General features: G+C 43.5%; 1 protein-coding gene across 1 annotated transcript in view; it reads right to left on the bottom strand.

The window, feature by feature from the left end:
- The window catches only part of GTF3C3 (general transcription factor IIIC subunit 3), a 38,827-nt gene that overhangs the window by 18,491 nt on the left and 1,972 nt on the right, over positions 1-18,364 (bottom strand). Inside the window, exons 2-7 of the mRNA XM_067548977.1 lie at positions 15,791-15,893; positions 15,243-15,445; positions 10,653-10,776; positions 9,895-10,086; positions 8,779-8,944; positions 7,809-7,956 (exon numbers count right to left, since the gene is read on the bottom strand). Of these exons, the coding sequence (XP_067405078.1) occupies positions 7,809-7,956; positions 8,779-8,944; positions 9,895-10,086; positions 10,653-10,776; positions 15,243-15,445; positions 15,791-15,893 (936 nt within the window). The remainder of the gene's footprint in view (positions 1-7,808; positions 7,957-8,778; positions 8,945-9,894; positions 10,087-10,652; positions 10,777-15,242; positions 15,446-15,790; positions 15,894-18,364) is intronic.

Below are 18,364 nucleotides of genomic sequence, written 5' to 3'. Positions count from 1 at the left end.
ACACATCTCAAAGAACAACAGTTAGGGAAGAGTAGTAACATCCTTTTTTCTTCAAGTGCTTGCTCATGTTCATTCCATTTTAGGTGACTGACAAGAGCATCACTGGAAGTGGGCTCGAAGTTCATGGCTGTGCCATCCGTAGCACTGCTCTGCCAAAGCTGGCATCATCTCGAACTTGCTGGATGATAGCATAATGGGTCACAAAGATGTGAACCGATAACCAGGTAGGTGCCCTGCAGCTACCCTGAATTGGCACTTGGGCCAGAAAGGCTTTAGATGTGGCCTGAGCTCTGGTCAAATGTGCTGTGACAATCGCCAGTGGAGGAACAATTGCCTGTTCATAACAGAACCTCAGGCAAGAGGTAATCAGAGAGGAAATACTTTGTGAAGACACCAGTTGACCCTTCATCCTTTGTGGTAATGCAACAAAGAACGGAGGATTTGCAGTAAGGTTTAGTTCTGTCAGTGTAGAAGGCCAAGGCCCACCTTACGTCCACAGTGTTCCATCTACTTTCCTTGTGAGAACTGTGTGCTTAGGAAAGAACACCGGGGAAAGTATGTCCTGATTATTGTGAAACTGTGACACCACCTTTGGTAGAAAGGCTGGGTGAGGTTGCAGTTAAACCTTGTCCTTGTAGAACATCATATACAGAGGATCTGAGGTGAGCGCTCTAATCTCAGAAACCCTCCGTGAGGAGGTAATTGCCACTAAGAAGGCCACTTTGGAGAGGATCAGCAATGGGCAGCAGAGGATCAGCAGGTTCAAAGGGGGGGCCCCGTGAGCCTTGCTAGTACTAGGTTCAGATTCCAGGGGGGTATCGAGTCCCTGGCCTGTGGATAAAGCCTCTCCAGTCCTTTCAGAAACCTGCCCATCATGTCGTGGGCAAAAATTTATTTTAGATCGGGGGGTGAAAGGCTGAGATGGCTGCTAAATGGACCTTTAACAATGAGAGGGCCCAACCTTGGTGTTTGAGATGCAGCAAATAGTCCAGAATAGACTGAACTGGCACCCTGAAAGGTGAGGTATTATGCCTGGAGGCCCAGCTGGAGAACTTCTCCCACATGGCCAGATATGTTGTTCTGGTGGATGATTTTCTGTTGCCCAGCAATACTTGCTGTACCTGAGCCCAACACTCCTGCTCTTCTGCATTCTGCCAGGCAGCTGCCATGCCATCAGGTGCAGGGACGCTAGGCTCGGATGCAGGAGCTGGCCGTGGTTCGGTCAACATCTCTGGTAGCGTGCCGAACTAATGTTAATGCAGCCATGCTGGAGCTATTAGGGTCACAGTCTCCTTGTTGCACTTGATCTTTATTAGCACCTTGTGAATCAGAGGTATCAGCAGGAAGGCGTACATGAGTGCCTCCTGTCCACGGGAGAAGAAAGGCATAGGACAAGGAGCCCTTGTTGAGACCACAGATTGAGCAGAAGTGGGTGGATGCAAAGAGGTTCACTTGGGGAGTTCCCCATCTTCAGAAGATTACGCCAGCGATCTCTGCATGGAGAGACCACACATAGTGAGACGAGAAGAACCTGCTGAGAAGGTCCACCAGCGTGTTCCTGGTGCCCAGGAGATGAGAAGCCATGACATGAAAGTTGTTCCATATGGCGAGGTTCCATAAATGCAGGGCCTCCTGGCACAGAACTGATGAGTGGGCGCCGCTTTGCTTGTTGATAAGGAACATAGTGATGGTGTTGTCTGTTAGAATCTGGACTACTCTGCCTGCCAGATAGGAGAGGAACACCTGGCAAGCTAGTCATATAGCCTGGAGTTCTCTGATGTTTATGTGGAGGCTGCGGTCCTCCTGAGACTAGGTTCCCTGAGTACTGAGATCACTGATGTGGGCCCCCCGCCCATAATATGAAGCATCAGAGACCAGAGTCACCGAGGGGGCTAACTGCTCAAAAAGAATGCCCTTCATCACTAAGTGGGGGGATTCATCCACCAGTTCAGGGAAGACTGAATGTGGGTTGGTATTGTGACCACAAGGTCTAAACTGTATCTGCTCGGTGTATACACTGAGTTCAGCCACCACTGAAGGAGTCTGAGGTGTAGGCACGCATGGCCTACTACATAAGTGCAGGCCGCCATGTGACCCAACAGCTTGAGGCACGTTTGTGCCCTGGTGAGAGGGCAGGCCTGGATGTGCCTAATGAGATATGACATGGCCTGAAACTGGGGTGCTGGGAGAAAGGCCCTAGCCTGTCTGTAGTCTAGGACCACTCCGATTAACTCTATTCACTGGACTGGAAATAGGGTGGAATTTTGCTCGTTTATCAGTAAGCCCAGTCATCGACAGGTAGTGATTACCAGGTCCAGACTGCAGCAGACCTGAGCCTATGACCTGCCCTTGATGAGCCAATTGTCCAGGTAGGGAAAAATCTGTACACCCTGATGTCTCAGGTAAGCAGCTACTACCAATATGCATTTTGTGAATACCCTTGTGGCAGATGAGAAGCCCAAGAGGAGTGCCGTAAACTGATAATGGATTCTGCTCACCACAAACTGGAGGAATTTCCTGTGGTCAGAGAAAATTGAGATGTGAAAGTATGCATCTCATAAGTTGAGGGTGGTGTATCAGTCCCCTGGATCCAAGGAAGCAATGATAAGAGGCTAGGGAGACCATGTGGAACTTCAGGCTCTTGAGATATTTGTTGAGGCGATGCTGGTCCAAAATAGGTCTGGGAATAAAACCCTTTCCCCTTCATGTTTGGGGAAACCTCTTTTATGGCCCCTACTCTTAGGAGGGCCTGCACCTCCCAAATGAGATGTTGCTCATGAGAGGGTTCCCTGAAGAGGGAGAGGGAAGGAAGGGGGAAGGGTTGGATCCTCGAGTGGAACTGGAACGCCATCCTCAAGCTCACCCTCAACAGCTGATGCTGCCCGCTTGAGTAGTGTGAAGGGCCTGGTTGAGTCACAGTAGAAGTAGGGCCTGGGCAATGATGCTTAAAGCTTCTGTCTTTCTTTTCCTTGCAGGGGCCGTATCGTGATGGACCCGACCATGTAGGCTATTGGTGTTGAGGGCAAAACTGTTTCCTGGAGGCCTGTGGTGTGTAAAGGCCCAGTGAGTGTAAGGTGGCCCTGGAGTCTTTAAGGCCCTGGAGTTTGGTATTGGTCTGCTCTGAGAGGGGAGTGTTGCCTTCAAAGGGAAGGTCCTGGTTAGATTACTGTACTTCTTGGGACAATCCTGATGATTGCAGCCAGGAACATTGATGCATAGAGACTGCAGAAGCCACTGATCTTGTGACTGAATCTGCAGCATCCAATGATATCTGCAAGATGACTCTGGCTACTGCTTTGCCCTCTTCTAGGATAGCAACAAAGTCCTGCCCCAACTCCTGAGGCAACAAGTCTTTACACTTCGACAGGGAGTTCCAAATATTATATCTTCCCAGCAATACCAGCTGGTTAGAAATTCAAAATTGAAGGCTGGCCGTAGAATAATTTTTTCTCCCAAACAGGCCCAGCTTTTTGGAGTCTTTATTTTTGGGGGTGAAGCTCATCTGACCCTGTCTGTCCCACTCATTTGCAGCTGCCATCACTAAGGACCCAGGGGCCAGGTGCGAAAAGAGATATTCAAACCCCTTGGCCAGGATATAATATTTCTTCTTGGCCCTCTTTGAGGTTGGTGGCAATGAAGATGGTGTTTGCCACAGGGCCTTGACCACCTTAAGGCCTCTTTCATGTACTAGCAGCACGAGCTGGACCGGTGCCACGGCTTCCAGTACACTGAGTACATCCAATACAGGTTGTCCCTGGGCTTCTCCGTCTCCAGGTCTAAGTTGGAGGCCATCCTCCTGAGGAGCTCTTGGTGGGCTCGGAAATCGTCCAACGGGATCCAGGAACCTGAGCTCATAGCCACCTCATCTGGGGAAGACAAAGATGACGGTATGATCTGGGGAGGGTGTGATATCTCCCCTTCTTGTAAGGGGGCAGTGGTGGTAGCCAGGACCTGAACCTCACAGTCGGAGTCGGACGCTGAATCCTAACTCTCTTCTTGGCCTGCTGACACTGTGGAGTGTCTCCCAAATGACTGATAGGAGAGAGGGTCCAGTGCCATAGGGGCCCTCCACGGGTTCCAATATAGCCAGTTGATCGGCCATTGACCCTGTGGCCAGTCTGCCACCGCGTGGCCCACTGCTGGAATTTATGCCCTGGATGGGCGTTGACTGGGATTAAGTGAGGGTTCCCTTTCTGAGTCCAAGGAAGAGGGGGTCATCCCTTGGGGACCATGGTGGAGCTGACGGTGCTTTCACTCGATTGCTGAGTGGTGTCAGAGCGTGGTACCGCAGTGATGGAGAGCAGTGCTGGGTTTCTCACGAGCAGTGCCAATCGGGTGAGAATCGATGTGGCAAATAGCGAGGTGTCAAAGATCGTGCCGGGGTCCTGTGCTCAGTACCGTATCTCTGGTGACCAGTGAAGAGAAGAGGAACAGTGCCGGGGTGACCGGGATTGGCACTACCCTTCTGGATATGAGCATCTTTGTTCCGGAGATCAAGAATGGGTTCTCAGGAACCAGCACCTCAAGGATGGGGATTCCCTCCATGATGACTATTGGTGCCAGGATTCAGGGGAGCGACACTTCTCCAGTGCCCATTGTGGTAGACCTCTTGCAGGCTTTCCTTTGGAGGTCTGCGCCCTCACTGGCTCTAGCACCAAGGGGTGTCTAGGAGTGAAAAGTTGTGGCAGGGCCATTAGGTCCCTTGCTGCTTGAAGTGCCTCCGGTGTGGACAGCACCACAATCTGGAAAGGGCCTCTTCTACTACCTGGTGTTGGCGGTGGTTCCCTCATTGGGATCAGGGCCCCAGGTGGGGAAGCTGGATCCTGTTGCTCCAATGAGGGCAGCTAGCCCTGCATGGGTCCTGTGCCCAGCCCCGCTTTCCTGTTCTTCAGGGCAGTGGAGCGCCCTCTATCTGAGTGCTGCTTCTGCCGCTTGTTCAGAGCTGGAGAGACTGAGCGGAATCAAGAAGGTTCCGGTGCTGGTGGAGTGCTCTGTACCGATGCAGACATGCTTGGCACCAAGTTGACATGGGGTGGTTCAGAGGCCAATCTCAGCACCACCTCCATGAGCAGGGCCTTCAGGCAGATATCCCGGTCATTTTTTGTTCTTGGTCTGAAACTCTTACAAATCCGACACTTGTCCTTTCTATGTGCTTCTCCTAAGTACTTACAGCAGATATCGTGGGGATTGCTGACAAAAAAGGGTTTGTAGCAGGTTGCACACGGTTTGAAGCCCAGGGAATAGGGTGTACTCCGCTTCTCGGGCAAATGTCCCTAACGGGACTATGATTACTTAATCACTACAAAACTATTTAGCTTGGCAATCTAGAGCACTTACGATTGCAAGAGAGAAAATGTTCCAGTAACCATCATGGGTGGGAAGAAGGAACTGAGGGGGGCGCAGGGCAGGCAGCACCTCATATACCAGTACAGGGCTCTAGGGGGTGCTGGCACCAGCCCTACGGATACTGCTAAGGCAAAAAAATTCTGGTAGCCGTGCACGTGGGCGCACACACACCTGAAATGCAATCAACATTAGCAAGCACTCGAAGAAGAATTGGAGAATCAGAGAAGAGACACAAGAATTATTAAAGGATGGGACAACATGACTTATAGTAGAAGACTTCAGCTCCATCTATTTAGTTTATCAACAAGAAGGTTATGGTGTGATTTCATCACAGTCTATAAGAACTTACATGAGGAACAGAAATTTGATAGATACATTGATAGATACATTGCTCTTCAATGTAGCAGAGAAAGATACAACAAGATGCAATGGCTCAAAATTGAAGCTAGTCAAATTTAAATTAGAAAAAAGGTGCAAATGTTTAAGAGTGAGGGTAATTAACTATCAGAATTTACCAAAGATTGCAGTGGATTTTCCACCACTTGCAATTTTTAAATCAAGATTGGGTGTTTTTCTAAGAGATATGCTCTAGTTCAAGCACAGCTATTGAACTTGAAGCAGGTGTAAATTCAGAAGGTCAGATTACATGATCATAATGGTCTATGCTGACCTTAAAAATGTTTGAATTGGCACCCAACTATCCATCCATTTCTGACTGCTTAGACTACCTCCCCACACACTGGAGATCAAACAACATTCCTGATAATAATTGTAAATACTGAAATTAGAAAAGCATTTAACATGTTTTTAGCACCATTTAGTAGCTGGAAAAAGGGCAGCCAGCACTACATAACCAGCTAAGCTCTCCAAAGACCACTAGGGAGTGTCCACTGACTACAGTTTGGGAATACTCTATGTTAATACATTTTATAAAATGAGCTAGAAAGAAGGGTACAGTTTATCTCACCAACAAAGGATCTGATCTATACTTAAAAACTTTTGCAAGGTGTTTGCCTTAGTATTGCGTGACACTGAATAAAAAAATTAGCACTATACAACATCAATGAAAGATGTTAAATGGACTAAGAACTGGATAGCTCAGATCTCGGAAAGTGCTTGTCAATGGGGAATCATTGTCAAATGGGGGTGTTTCTAATGAGATTCAAGTGAGGAATCTGTATTAGGCCCAATGCTTTTGAACAGGTCATCAGTAACCTGAAAGTAAACGTAAAATCACTGCTGATAAAATTTGAGGATGACACAAAGACTGGGGAATGATAAATAATGAGGACAAGGCAATCTCACAGAGCAATCTAGATTGTTTGGTAAATTAGGCCCATTCAAGCAAAATGCATTTAATATAGTCAAGGCCATACATTTAAAAACAAAGAATGCAAGCCATATTGACAGAAGGTGGAACTGTATATTGGACAGCAGTGATTCTGAAAAGGATCTAGGCATCCCAGTGGACAAGCAACTCAACATGAGCTCCCAGTGCAGTGCTCTGGCTAAAGTGATCCATAAAGTGATCCAAGTGAGTAGGAGCAGGGAGGTGATTTTACCTCAGTATATGGCACAGATGAGACTGATATTGTTATATTGGTACAATTCTGGTTTCCACATTTTAAAAAGAATGTTGAAAAACTGGAGAAAGTGAAGAAAAAAGCCACAAAAGTGACTGAAAAATGCTTTACCAGTCAGACATGAAGCACTCAATCTATTTAGCTTATCAAAAAAAAGAGGTGACTTAACTGCAGTGGTTAAGTACCTTTATGGGGAAAAATAACAGGTTCTAAAGTGCTTTCCTTTAGTGGGGAAAGATATAAAGAATGAATGGCTTGAAGCTGAAGCCAAACAAATTCAAATTAGAAATAAGGCACAAATTGTTAGTAGTCAGAGTGATTAACCATTGGAACTAAATTATCAAGGGTAGTGGTGTATTTCCCATCCTTTGAGGTTTTCAGATCGACTCTGGATGCTTTTCTGGGAGATATGACTAAAGCATAACTTAATGGGTAACTAGGTGAAATTTTATGGCCTGTAATACATAGTTATAGATCATACAGATGATCAAATGGTCCCGTCTCACCCTAAACTATGAATGATCTGTGCTGATGTGTCACAGACACACAGATCATGACTCATTGGCTTCATCAGGCTACTCACAACAATACATCTAAGGAGAAGAAAATCACATTTTTAAAATCTTCCTCAGAAAACAACATACAATCTTCTGTTTCAAAAAATCTTCAAATCTTCTGTTGCCTCTTACCTAATAAATATAACTTGATTTCAATGCTAATTTATTGATAAACTGGAGTAATGAGTATTAACGTATCTGATTTACTGAACTATCACAACATAGAAAATATTATATTGTTTAAAAATTTCAATACTATAATCTCTTCACCTAAAGGGCATGGAATGGTTAAAGCTGACACAAATGCATTTTATTCTCATACCGCCAATGCTTTATCATACTGTTTGTTGGAGATATATAGTTCAGCAGCTATATTAATATCTTCCATGGAGATGAGGCTCTGATGTTTAGTAAAGGCTTCTTCCATTATCTCAATAGCAGAAGTGACATCATTTGCTTCATAATAACTCCTATAAAAATATGGGTGTAAGATACTAAATATTAGTGAAAATTATCACAATGTTCAACATAATATGAAACTAAAGTAAACTAAAAGGCTCACTAAAAAAAAATCCTACAGATTTCGAACATGTTCCCTTGCCCTTTTCATTTGTCTTTTCCTCCTTACGTGCATTTTTATTTGAGCTGATCAATTATTTTTTTAAATTTAGATGAAAAGGGTCAGATTTTTCAACCTTGGGGCAATTTTTTTTTTCCATTTGATTGATTTTTATAATTAATTTTTCTCTTACATGTTAGCATTTTAGTGGGTTTTTAAAAAGTTTTCTCCTACTTTTGTTTTTCAGTAACCAAGTTTGCAGGTTTTATTGTATTAACAATGTATTCTCAGTTGAAACTCTAATATTGTTACAACACTAATTCGCATTTATATGGCACCTCTCATCCAAGGATCTCAAAGGGCTTTAAATTATTAAAGAATTAGCCTTGTTGGGCCTCTGATATGAGGTAAATTATTCATAGCCTATTTTACATATTGGAAAACTGAGGCAGAGAGCAGTCAACTGACTTGCTGAATAAATCAAATTGTTGATTTCAGTGCCAATTATTGGATATATTAAAACTGTCCAGAAAAGGCTTCAATCCCTGATTTCAGGCATGGCTCCTGCCTACATAAACTAGATTCTGCAGAAAGAACGTTATTTTAAAGGATGTAGAAGTCACAAGAAGAAAAATCATTGGGAATGTCTAAGAGGCAAAGGGAATAAGATTAAATTAATCAGTTTTCTTTCAACCCTGAAAATCAAGTCATGTTTGTGATAAAGCTAACTTACTTCGCCATGTCCCTGGCCAACTGCATAAAGCGTTCTCCATCAAAAGGGGAAAGTAGATTTAAGATACGTCTATAGCCATCCATTGCCATTTTATGTTCCCCCATCTGCTCATACAAGCTTGATCTCTCCCACAGATAACGCACATTGGTAGGGTCATACTTCAGAGCTACAACGATAACAAAAAGTAGTCAGTAATGTACACAGATTAAACCAGTGGCTCTCAACCTTTTCATGAGTCTGATTAGTCTTGAGTACCCACAAGTTTCACCTCATTTAAAATCTACTTGCTTACAAAATCAGACATAAAAACACAAAAGTGTCACAGCACGCTATTACTGAAAAATTGCTTACTTTCTCATTTTTACCATATAATTATAAAATAAACCAATTGGAATATAAATATTGTACTTACATTTTAGTGTATATTATACATAGAGCAGTATAAAATCATTTTCTGCATGAAATTTTAGTTTGTACTGACTTTGCTAGTGCTTTTTATGCAGCTCATTGTAAAACTAGTTAAATATCTAGATGACTTGATGTACCCCCGGAAGATCTCTCTGTACCCTCAGGAGTACGCGTACCCTGGTTGAGAACGACTGGCTTAGACAAATTAGTTTGGATTCACTATGCTTGCTTGACTATCCACCTGAATGATGCATGACAAAGCCCTTGGCAAGTGTCAGTATCATCTTAGAAGGTAAGAAAAATAGTACAGAAAACATTTTTTGCAGCCTGAGGAAAGGTCTCCTATAACACTCAAAATCCAATAGACTTATCTAAGTATGTACATTAGCTACTAATGTAACGCTTTCAGATATATACGTTTATTAGGGTTATGTTCTCCCAAAACACAATGAAAGGGGTTGCTCATTCATCCATAGATTTTTAATGCACACACACACTTCTAGTAAGAAGGAAAGTCTGACAGTAAACTCTCAGACCTTGCAGAATAAATATGCCTACATACAAAGATCAAATCAGTTTTAAACAATGTTATCACAATCTCAGTGAACAGAAAACTGAACTGGATAGCTAAAGCAAAGCAAATGATTATCATATTACCAAATAAAATTAACCACAAGTACAAAGGAATATTAAAAATCATTACATTACCTTTTGAATAGCAAAAAATGGCCTGTTTAATATTGTCCTGTTCTAGTGACATTTCTGCTAGTCTAACCCACTCCTCTGTGTCACTAGGGTTTAAATGAGCTGCAATCAACTCAAATTGCAATGATTTCTCCATATCACCTTGGTCTTCGTAGATCATGGCGAGAGTAGAAAATGGCTCATAAGCAAGAGGAGCTATTAAAGACAAAAACACTCATTAAGTTTTACACTTTTAACCAACTTGAAATAAAATAATTTAGGCTTCTGCAAATAATTCACATTAGAAGTATATTAAATTTTCAATTAATTTGTTAGAACATAGCAGAAACTTTCTGACAATCTCCCAGTTCATCTTACATGTAATTAAACAAATTGGCTAAACCTTACTAAAACCTTATATAGTGTTTTATCCACACAGCAAACTATTTCCACAAAGCCATTTAGACCCCAATTTTGCAAACTTAATGGAATTTAAGTACTTAAAGCTATGCAAGGCATAAATCTTTGCAGATTCAGGGTCTTAATTTCTTTTTACAAACAACAACAGAGAGTGCTTGAAGATGAGCTAGGAACATTCCTAATACCAAATTAATGATATGACCATTTATAAATAGACCAGTTCCTGATGCTGCAGTATTTGATACTAAATGAAGCAACAGTTAATGTTTAAAGTTTCCTTGACAAATACTATATAATTCTTATTTTCCTTTAGATGGCTGGTATACTAGAGTCTCACACACACCCACAAAATACTGAAGTACCTTGTCTTATGATTTCCATGCACATCAGTATAGCTTCCTCATGTTCCCCTCGAGCAAACCTAATGTTGGCTTCTCCCATGAGACCTCTCAGGGCTCTAGGAAGTTTACTGCGAGGCCTTTTCTCCTAAATTGAAAGATTATAAGAGAAACATATATAAAGATACCCTAATAGGCTTGGCAAACTGATCAACTGCCCAGTCAAATAATGTCAAATTGACCATCTATTATTTGAGCATAGTCAAAGGTTGTCAAATATTCTAGCAAAAATGCCTGATGTAGGTGGTGGCCTAACTTTTATATTATATCATGATGCTATTCTTTCTTTCTTTCTTTCTTTTTTTTTTTTAAAAGAACTTCATTTCATTGTGTTTTGCATTTTTCTGAGTTAAAATAACTCAGTCAAATAACTTGTTTTTTGTAATTAGGCATAAGTATCTAAGATTAAGCCTATTGAATATCATAAAGCCTTACTCTTTTTTGTTACTGTTCTAATAAATTAGTGTTCTAAAATATTTGATCATTTTGGGCTTTATTTGACCAGTCAATTGACCAATTATTTTTGGACTGGTCAAAAGCCAGATCCTATTCTATTATGCCCAAATTCAAGAGGAATCAATCAGATCTGTAATTAATTTCTGTTAAACAAATATAAATATTTTAAAATTATTTGTTTCAGTACCACTGGTGCTGATACAACTGTTTGAACTAATTTTGGTAGCTTTACTGTGTCATCCCGATTCCATTTACAAATGTTTAAAATCCAGTTATAGAAAAACTAAAAATAACTCCCCTATTCTTTAACCAGGTGCCCTTTTATGAGCAGTTCCAAACTGGGATTAAAGAGGAGAGCTCTGTGGCTGGATTTGTGACTTAGTTGGGTGAAATCTTACTGCAACAAAAACAATTCAGTTAAACCAAAACTTGAAGATGGTAGGTGCACGTGAAGCTCAAAATCCAAGCATGACAGATCTTAATGACCGCCAAAGGAAGCTAAGATCTCACTACATTGACTCCTGATGACCAAATGTATAACAAGAATAGGCACGTGGAATATACATACTTATCACAACAGGTGACAGCAAATAAGGAGATAATCTATGAGCTGATGCAGCAAGTATTGGAAGGCATGCCTAACTATGACATCAAGTTGATGATAGGTGACTTCAATGCACAAATCAGCAACAAGGCTACTGGCTGGGAAGAAGTGATGGGCACAGCAGTGGCATGCATCCAAACTGATAACGGGGATGCCTCTTGAATCTCTGTCACACAAACATCCTAAAGATAGGAGGCAGTCTCTTCCAGCCCAAGAGAATTAACAAACTCACATGGAAATCACCAGATAAATGTGACTGTCAAACAGAGAGGTTCATGTGTCTATATCAGTGTTTCTTAACCTGGGGGTTTAGAGGGGTCGCAAGGGCAGAACTGGTATTGGGGGTGGCAAGAAAGGCAATTGCCTGGAGCCACAGGGGCGCCATGAAACTAAGTTACATGCCTCAGCCCCATGGGGGTGGGACTCAGGCTTCAGGGGTACAGTAGTTTGGAAAGGTTAAGAACCACTGGTCTATATCTAAGAGATGGGCATCTTCTTTTAGGGAATCAGATCATAAGCTTTTAGTGGCCATGTTATAATTTAAACACAAAAAGATCATGAAGATAGGATAATAGAATTATAGAAACATAGGACTCGAAGGGACCTCAGTAGATCATCTAGTCCACTCCTCTGCACTGAGGCAGAACTAAGTGTTATCTAGACCATCCCTGACAGGTATTTGTTTAACCTAGTCTTAAAAACCTCCAAGGATGGAGATTCCTCAACCTCCCTACATAATTTGTTCTGGTGCTTAACTACCCTTTGAGTTTGGAAGTTTTTCCTAAATCTCCCTTGCTGCAATCTAAGCCCAATACTTCTTGTCCTATCCTCACTGGATAAGGAGAATTTATCACTCTCCTCTTTACAACAACCTTTTCCATGCTTGAAGACTTATGTCCCTCCTCAGTCTTCTCTTCTCCAGACTAAACAAGCTCAGTTTTTTCAATCTTTCCTCAGAGATCATGTTGTCTAGACTTTTAATCATTTTTATTGCTCTTCTATGGACTTTCTCCAATTTGTCTGTCTGTTTCCAAAAGTGCTGGGGCCCAGGAACTGGACACAATACTCTAGTTGAAATGTTATCAGCAGTCAGTAGGGTGGAAGACTTACTTTTCATGTTTTACTTACAACAGTCCCACTAATACATCCCAGAATGATGTTCATTTTTTTAGTAAGATGAACAAAAATAAACAAGTTCAAGGACAAAAGAAATGCAGGTCAGATGTTAGATTGCACTTAGCAACTGTTCCAGTATTTTGCAGGAGAAGCCTGATGAAAGTCTGGAAGACAAATGGTCAAACTGGAAGAAAATTGTAGTCAAGATGGCAGAGGAAGTAGCAGTTCCACCAAAGAGGGCAAAAGTAAGACGCATTGATTACATCTGGAACATGGGCAGCAACTGACAAGTGGAAAGCTCTGAAGGCAAAAAAAGAACAATACAAGACAAGCAGAACTTCAGAAGTGGATGCAAGATACAGAAAAAAGAACAAAGAAATAAAGAAAAGATGCAGTTGAGTTAGAAATGCTTGGATGCAGGAGAAGGCTACAGAGGCAGAAGCAGCAGCACAAAGGGAAACTTCAAACCACTCTATGGAACAGTGAAAGACCCCCTCAGGGACTCTCATGGACAAATGTTGAAAATCATGAAACCAGATGATGGAAAGAACTTTTCCATTAAAATTTAATTGTCTAGAGCTGATATTCATGGACAGGTTTGAGAGAAATGCCAATGCTAAGTTAGAAATAGAAGAGGGACCAATAACATCCAATGAACTCAAAGCAGCCACCACAGACCTCAAACAAGGGAAAGCTCCTGGGGTTCATGGACTTTAACAGAGGTTCTAAAGACAGGGGGTGAAATTCTGATTGAACAGCCAACAGAACTCTGTAATGAAATATGGATGAAACAACAAGTGCCACAAGACTGCAAAGATGGTATGAATGTGTCATTGCCAAAAAAAGGGTGCTCTTATTCAGTGAGAACTGGAGAGGCATTATACTGCTATCAATCCAGGGCAAAGTATTGGCTACAATGCATGCTGATTACAATGAAAAAGGCAGCAGATGAAATATTATGAGAACAGGCTGGATTCTGATCAAGTAGATTATGTTGTGAACAGATAAAAATCACTGAAAATGCTACTGCTTGCCAAAAACCCATTTTAATTAACTTTATTGACTTTAAGATAGCATTGGATGGTGTCCACAGAGAGACCCTATGGAGTATTGCAAGAAGCTATGGGTTACCAGACAAGATGATCAACATAATAAGGGGTTTGTATGATGAAAGTAGATGTGCAGCAAGATCAGATAGAAGCCTGGGTTAGGAGTTCAATATTGTGACTGGAGGTAAGACATGGGTGTCTGTTATCACCAGTTCTCTTGCATTAGCAACAAACTGGGTGATGAAGCAGGTAACAAAAGGCACCATGGATGGTATAAAATGGGTTAGTGGAGAGGAGTGACATGACTGCAACTTGGCTAATGACATTCCGTTCCATGTCATAGTTAGTAAAGCAATAATTGCCCTTACATCTGAGCTAAAAAAAGAGGCAGCAACAATTGGATTAAAGTAAATGCAGAGAAAACCAAAATTATGAAGGTAAGAAGCTGGGATAACAGATGCAAACGTGTATGTGGATGAAAATGAAATTGAACAGGGAGAAAAGAGTTCTGCTATCTTGGGAATGTGAAGACATTTGAAATTGGCTATGATAAAGATAATCAGACAGGATTAGGAAACGCAAACACCACTTTTGGAAGAATGAACAACATCTGGTCAAACAGAGGTTTCCACAAAGGTTAGATTGTATCATGTGATTGTACAGAGCACACTACTGTATAGAGCAGAGACTTGGCTGATGAGTGCCTAGAAACTTGAGGCTTCCCATCACAGATGGCTGAGGAAGGTACCATACATCCATGGAAGGACAAAATAACAAATGCGAGAGTAAGGGAGCTGTCTGAGCAGAATGTGTTAGAAAATACTATCAAAGAAAGAAGATGGTTGGGACATGTTCACCATATGGAAGCTGGGAGATATACTAAGCAAGTAATGAATTGGGTCCCTGAGGAAAGAAAGAGAAAGCGAAGAAGGCCAAGGAAGAACTTGCAGAAGACAGTGACAGACAATATTAAGTGCACTGGCATCACCTGGGAAGAACTACAACAACTAGCAAGTTACCATAATCAATGGAGAAACTAGACTGCCCCATGTGTCAGTGCCACAAAGGAACTGAGGTCTAACATAAGAACTTACATAAAGTGCACTCAACAAACCAACCCAGGGACCCGCAGGAATCTTTTAAAATATACAGACATGTAAACAAATCAAACAGTTAAAGGAGATCAGGAGACATCATGAATAACATTTTCAGTTAAGTTTTAAAACGGAGCATCATGTCTCTAAAATGATGCTACAGAAGACATTTATTCAGTGTGTCTCCAGGGTATCATGCAGGCTACATGAAGATTTTTAAATGTAAAATACTTGCTTTCATCATTTTCTTGGTCTCTCGATTAAGAACCATCTCCAATACAAAAACATCTCCTGCTGTGGGTTGCTCAGGGGTTTCTTCATCTTCTTCCTCCTCCTCCTCCTCCTCTTCTTCTTCTTCCTCCTCGTCCTCTTCATTTTCCCCAAGCATGGAAGCAAAGACCCGATGCACAGATTTACTGATCCCATCTGTCGTTTCTCCTGGTTGAAGAGAGGCAGAACAGGTTTACAACACATCCTGATGAATCAGTGTCTGTTGATGTTTAACTCAGGTCTGGTAGTAAGGATGGAAGTGCAATTGTTGTTGCTGATTACCCATAATTCCCCCCCAATTCCTTTTTAGGATTGACTGAGCCTGCCTCTTGGAGATACAGACACCCAGTGCAATGGCAAGCCTAGATAGCAAGGAGAACAAACATTTCATAATTACATTCTCTAATTCAGTAAACTGTATGTAAAAGTCACCTATAAAAGAACACATGCTTTCAGCAACAAAATATTGTGATTTTTACATTTCTTCACTTAAGTCACCATACTGACACGTACCTTCTGTTTCACTCTGACTCTGGGATTTACGAGATCCTTTTCCAGATGTAGATGGCGCATCTGGGTCTTTTATATTTTCCTCAGCAGGTACACTTTCTCCATCCTACAGATATCAATAAAATTAGTCACAAGGCTTGCAATAGTACTGCTGATTTTATTTTACTGTTCCACCAGTGTTTAGGATTACTGGTATTTACACTATACGTTTCTGGCTTTTTGCATTGCTGATGGACCAGATGCTACATTATCCTATTTAACCAGGCACCAACATTGATTTCAAGAAACTTCTATTCTCACCAGTGTAAAGTAAACTCAAATTGTGACTGTTCACTGTTGTTCTACATTAGTTTTGACTGTCGTGTCCTGAAGTATACTGTTTTTATTGAACACTAGAACAAGATTATATGGTTGCCAACATCTTCCAAAAAAAATGAGGTGTGACTACGCAAGTGAACAAAGTTGTAAACAAACAAACTTTTAAAAGCTTGCCTCCCTTGTCTAAAATTAAATACAATAAAAAAACTGCTACGTGGTTAGATGTTGCAATTAACAGTTCTACTTTGAGTGAGTGCTCATATCCATTCCAATATAGGTGAGTGTGCGCACTGTGCACTGGTTCCCGGAACTTTTTTGCCCTTAGCAAGCCCCGTAGGGCCAGCTCCGACGCCCCCTGGAGTGCTGCGCTCATGCCGCGGTATATCAGGCACAGCCAGCCCTGAGAGCCCTCAGTTCCTTCTTTCCGCCCGTTGACGGTTGCTGGAACGTCTGCCCCGGCTCTTCAGCAAGTAGCAATCCCTGTTTTCTAGTTGTTGTTGTTAGAGTTTACACAGTCCCCACTTGGGTACTGACCTCCCTGGATTGGTAGAGGTACTCAGGGGAGGTACTGAGGGGTGTTCCCTTCAGAGACTTGACACCCTCAATAACTCACATCACGGACGCCTCCGATGTGGGCTGGGGGGGCCCATATCACCAGCAACCACAGCACCCAGGGGCTCTGGTCGGCACAGGAGAGGTGTCTCCATATCAACGTCCGGGAGGTCAGGGCAGTCCACCTGGCCTACAAGGTGTTCCTCAGACTCCTGAGAGGCAGGATGGTGCAGGTCCTCATGGACGACGGCCATGTTTTATATAACCAGGTGGGGGGGCGCACTCCTCGGCTCTTTGCCAGGAGGCCATTCGACTTTGGGACCTTGTGGTGAGGCATGACTTCCACATATCTGCCTCTCACCTCCCAGGGGTCAGCAACGACGAGGCAGACCGCCTCAGCAGGTTGTTTCTACTCCGCCATGACTGGTCACTGCACCCGGAGGTGGTGACTTCCATTTTCTGCAAGTGGGGTGTTCCTCAACTGCATCTGTTTGCGTCGTCCTGGAACAGGAAGTGCCCAAGGTTCTGCTCGCTCTGGGGTCACAAGCTGGGCTCCATTTCCGATGCATTCCTTATAGATTGGACGGAGACCCTCATGTATGCGTTTCCCCCCATTCCACTGCTGCCCAAAGTCCTCTTGGAGATCAAGAGGGACAAAGCGGACATCATTCTGGTTGTCCCGTCCTGGCCGAGACAGCATTGGTTCAGCATGCTGCTGGACCTGTCCATCACCATGCCGATGCTGCTCCTGAGGCGTTACGACCTGCTCTCCCAGGACCGGAGTCGCCTGTTGCACCCGGACCTGAACTCCCTCCACCTGACAGCGTGGAGACTCTGTGGTTGACGGAGGGAGAGAGAGCCTGCTCGGTGCAGGTCCAACAGGTTCTGCTGGGTAGCAGAAAACCTTCCACTCAGGTGGTGTACTGAGCCAAGTGGAAGCGCTTTACCTGTTGGGCGGAGTCTCGGAATATCCCACCGAGCTGCTCACCCATACAGGCGATTTTGGAGTACCTGCTCCACCTAAGCCTGCAGGGCCTGGCTCTGGCCTCCCTGAGGGTGCACCTGGCGGCCATCTCGGCCTTCCACCAGCCGTTGGAAGGGAGGTCGCTGTTTTTGCACCCTATGTCTCTCAGGTTCCTCAAGGGGGTGAAGAGGCTGTATCCACAGATCCATGACCCGGTACCTCCCTGGGATTTGAACCTGGTCCTCGCCGCCCTAACGGGACCCCCCCTTCGAGCCCATGGCTACATGCCCGCTGCTCATCCTCTCCTGGAAGGTAGCCTTCCTGGTGGCCATTACGTCAGCTAGGAGGGTCTCTGAGATTAGGGCCTTGACCTCGGAAGCCCCCTACACTGTCTTTTATAAAGACAAGGTACGGCTGAGACCCCACCTGGCCTTCCTGCCTAAGGTGGTGTCTCAGTTCCATTATAACCAGGATATCTTCCTCCCCGTGTTCTTTCCTAAACCACACGGCTCGGAGGAGGAGCAGAGATGGCACTTGCTGGACGTGAGACGGGCCCTGGCCTACTACATCGAGCGGACAAGCCCATTCCAAAAGTCAAGGCAGCTGTTCATGGCAGTGGCGGACCGGATGAACGGCTCACCTGTCTCCACCCAGTGCATCTCCGCTTGGATCACCGCCTGCATCAGGACCTGCTACAAGAAGGCGAAGGTGCCGCTTCCAGGACCTGTGTCAGCGCGCTCAAC

The sequence above is a fragment of the Emydura macquarii genome, unplaced genomic scaffold, assembly GCF_026122565.2.
Source record: "Emydura macquarii macquarii isolate MOO-44397 ecotype Brisbane River unplaced genomic scaffold, CSIRO-AGI_Emac_v2 contig_1253, whole genome shotgun sequence".
NCBI lineage: Eukaryota > Metazoa > Chordata > Testudines > Chelidae > Emydura > Emydura macquarii.
Note: the sequence above shows the minus strand (reverse complement) of the source record. Positions and strands in the feature narration are given on the sequence as shown.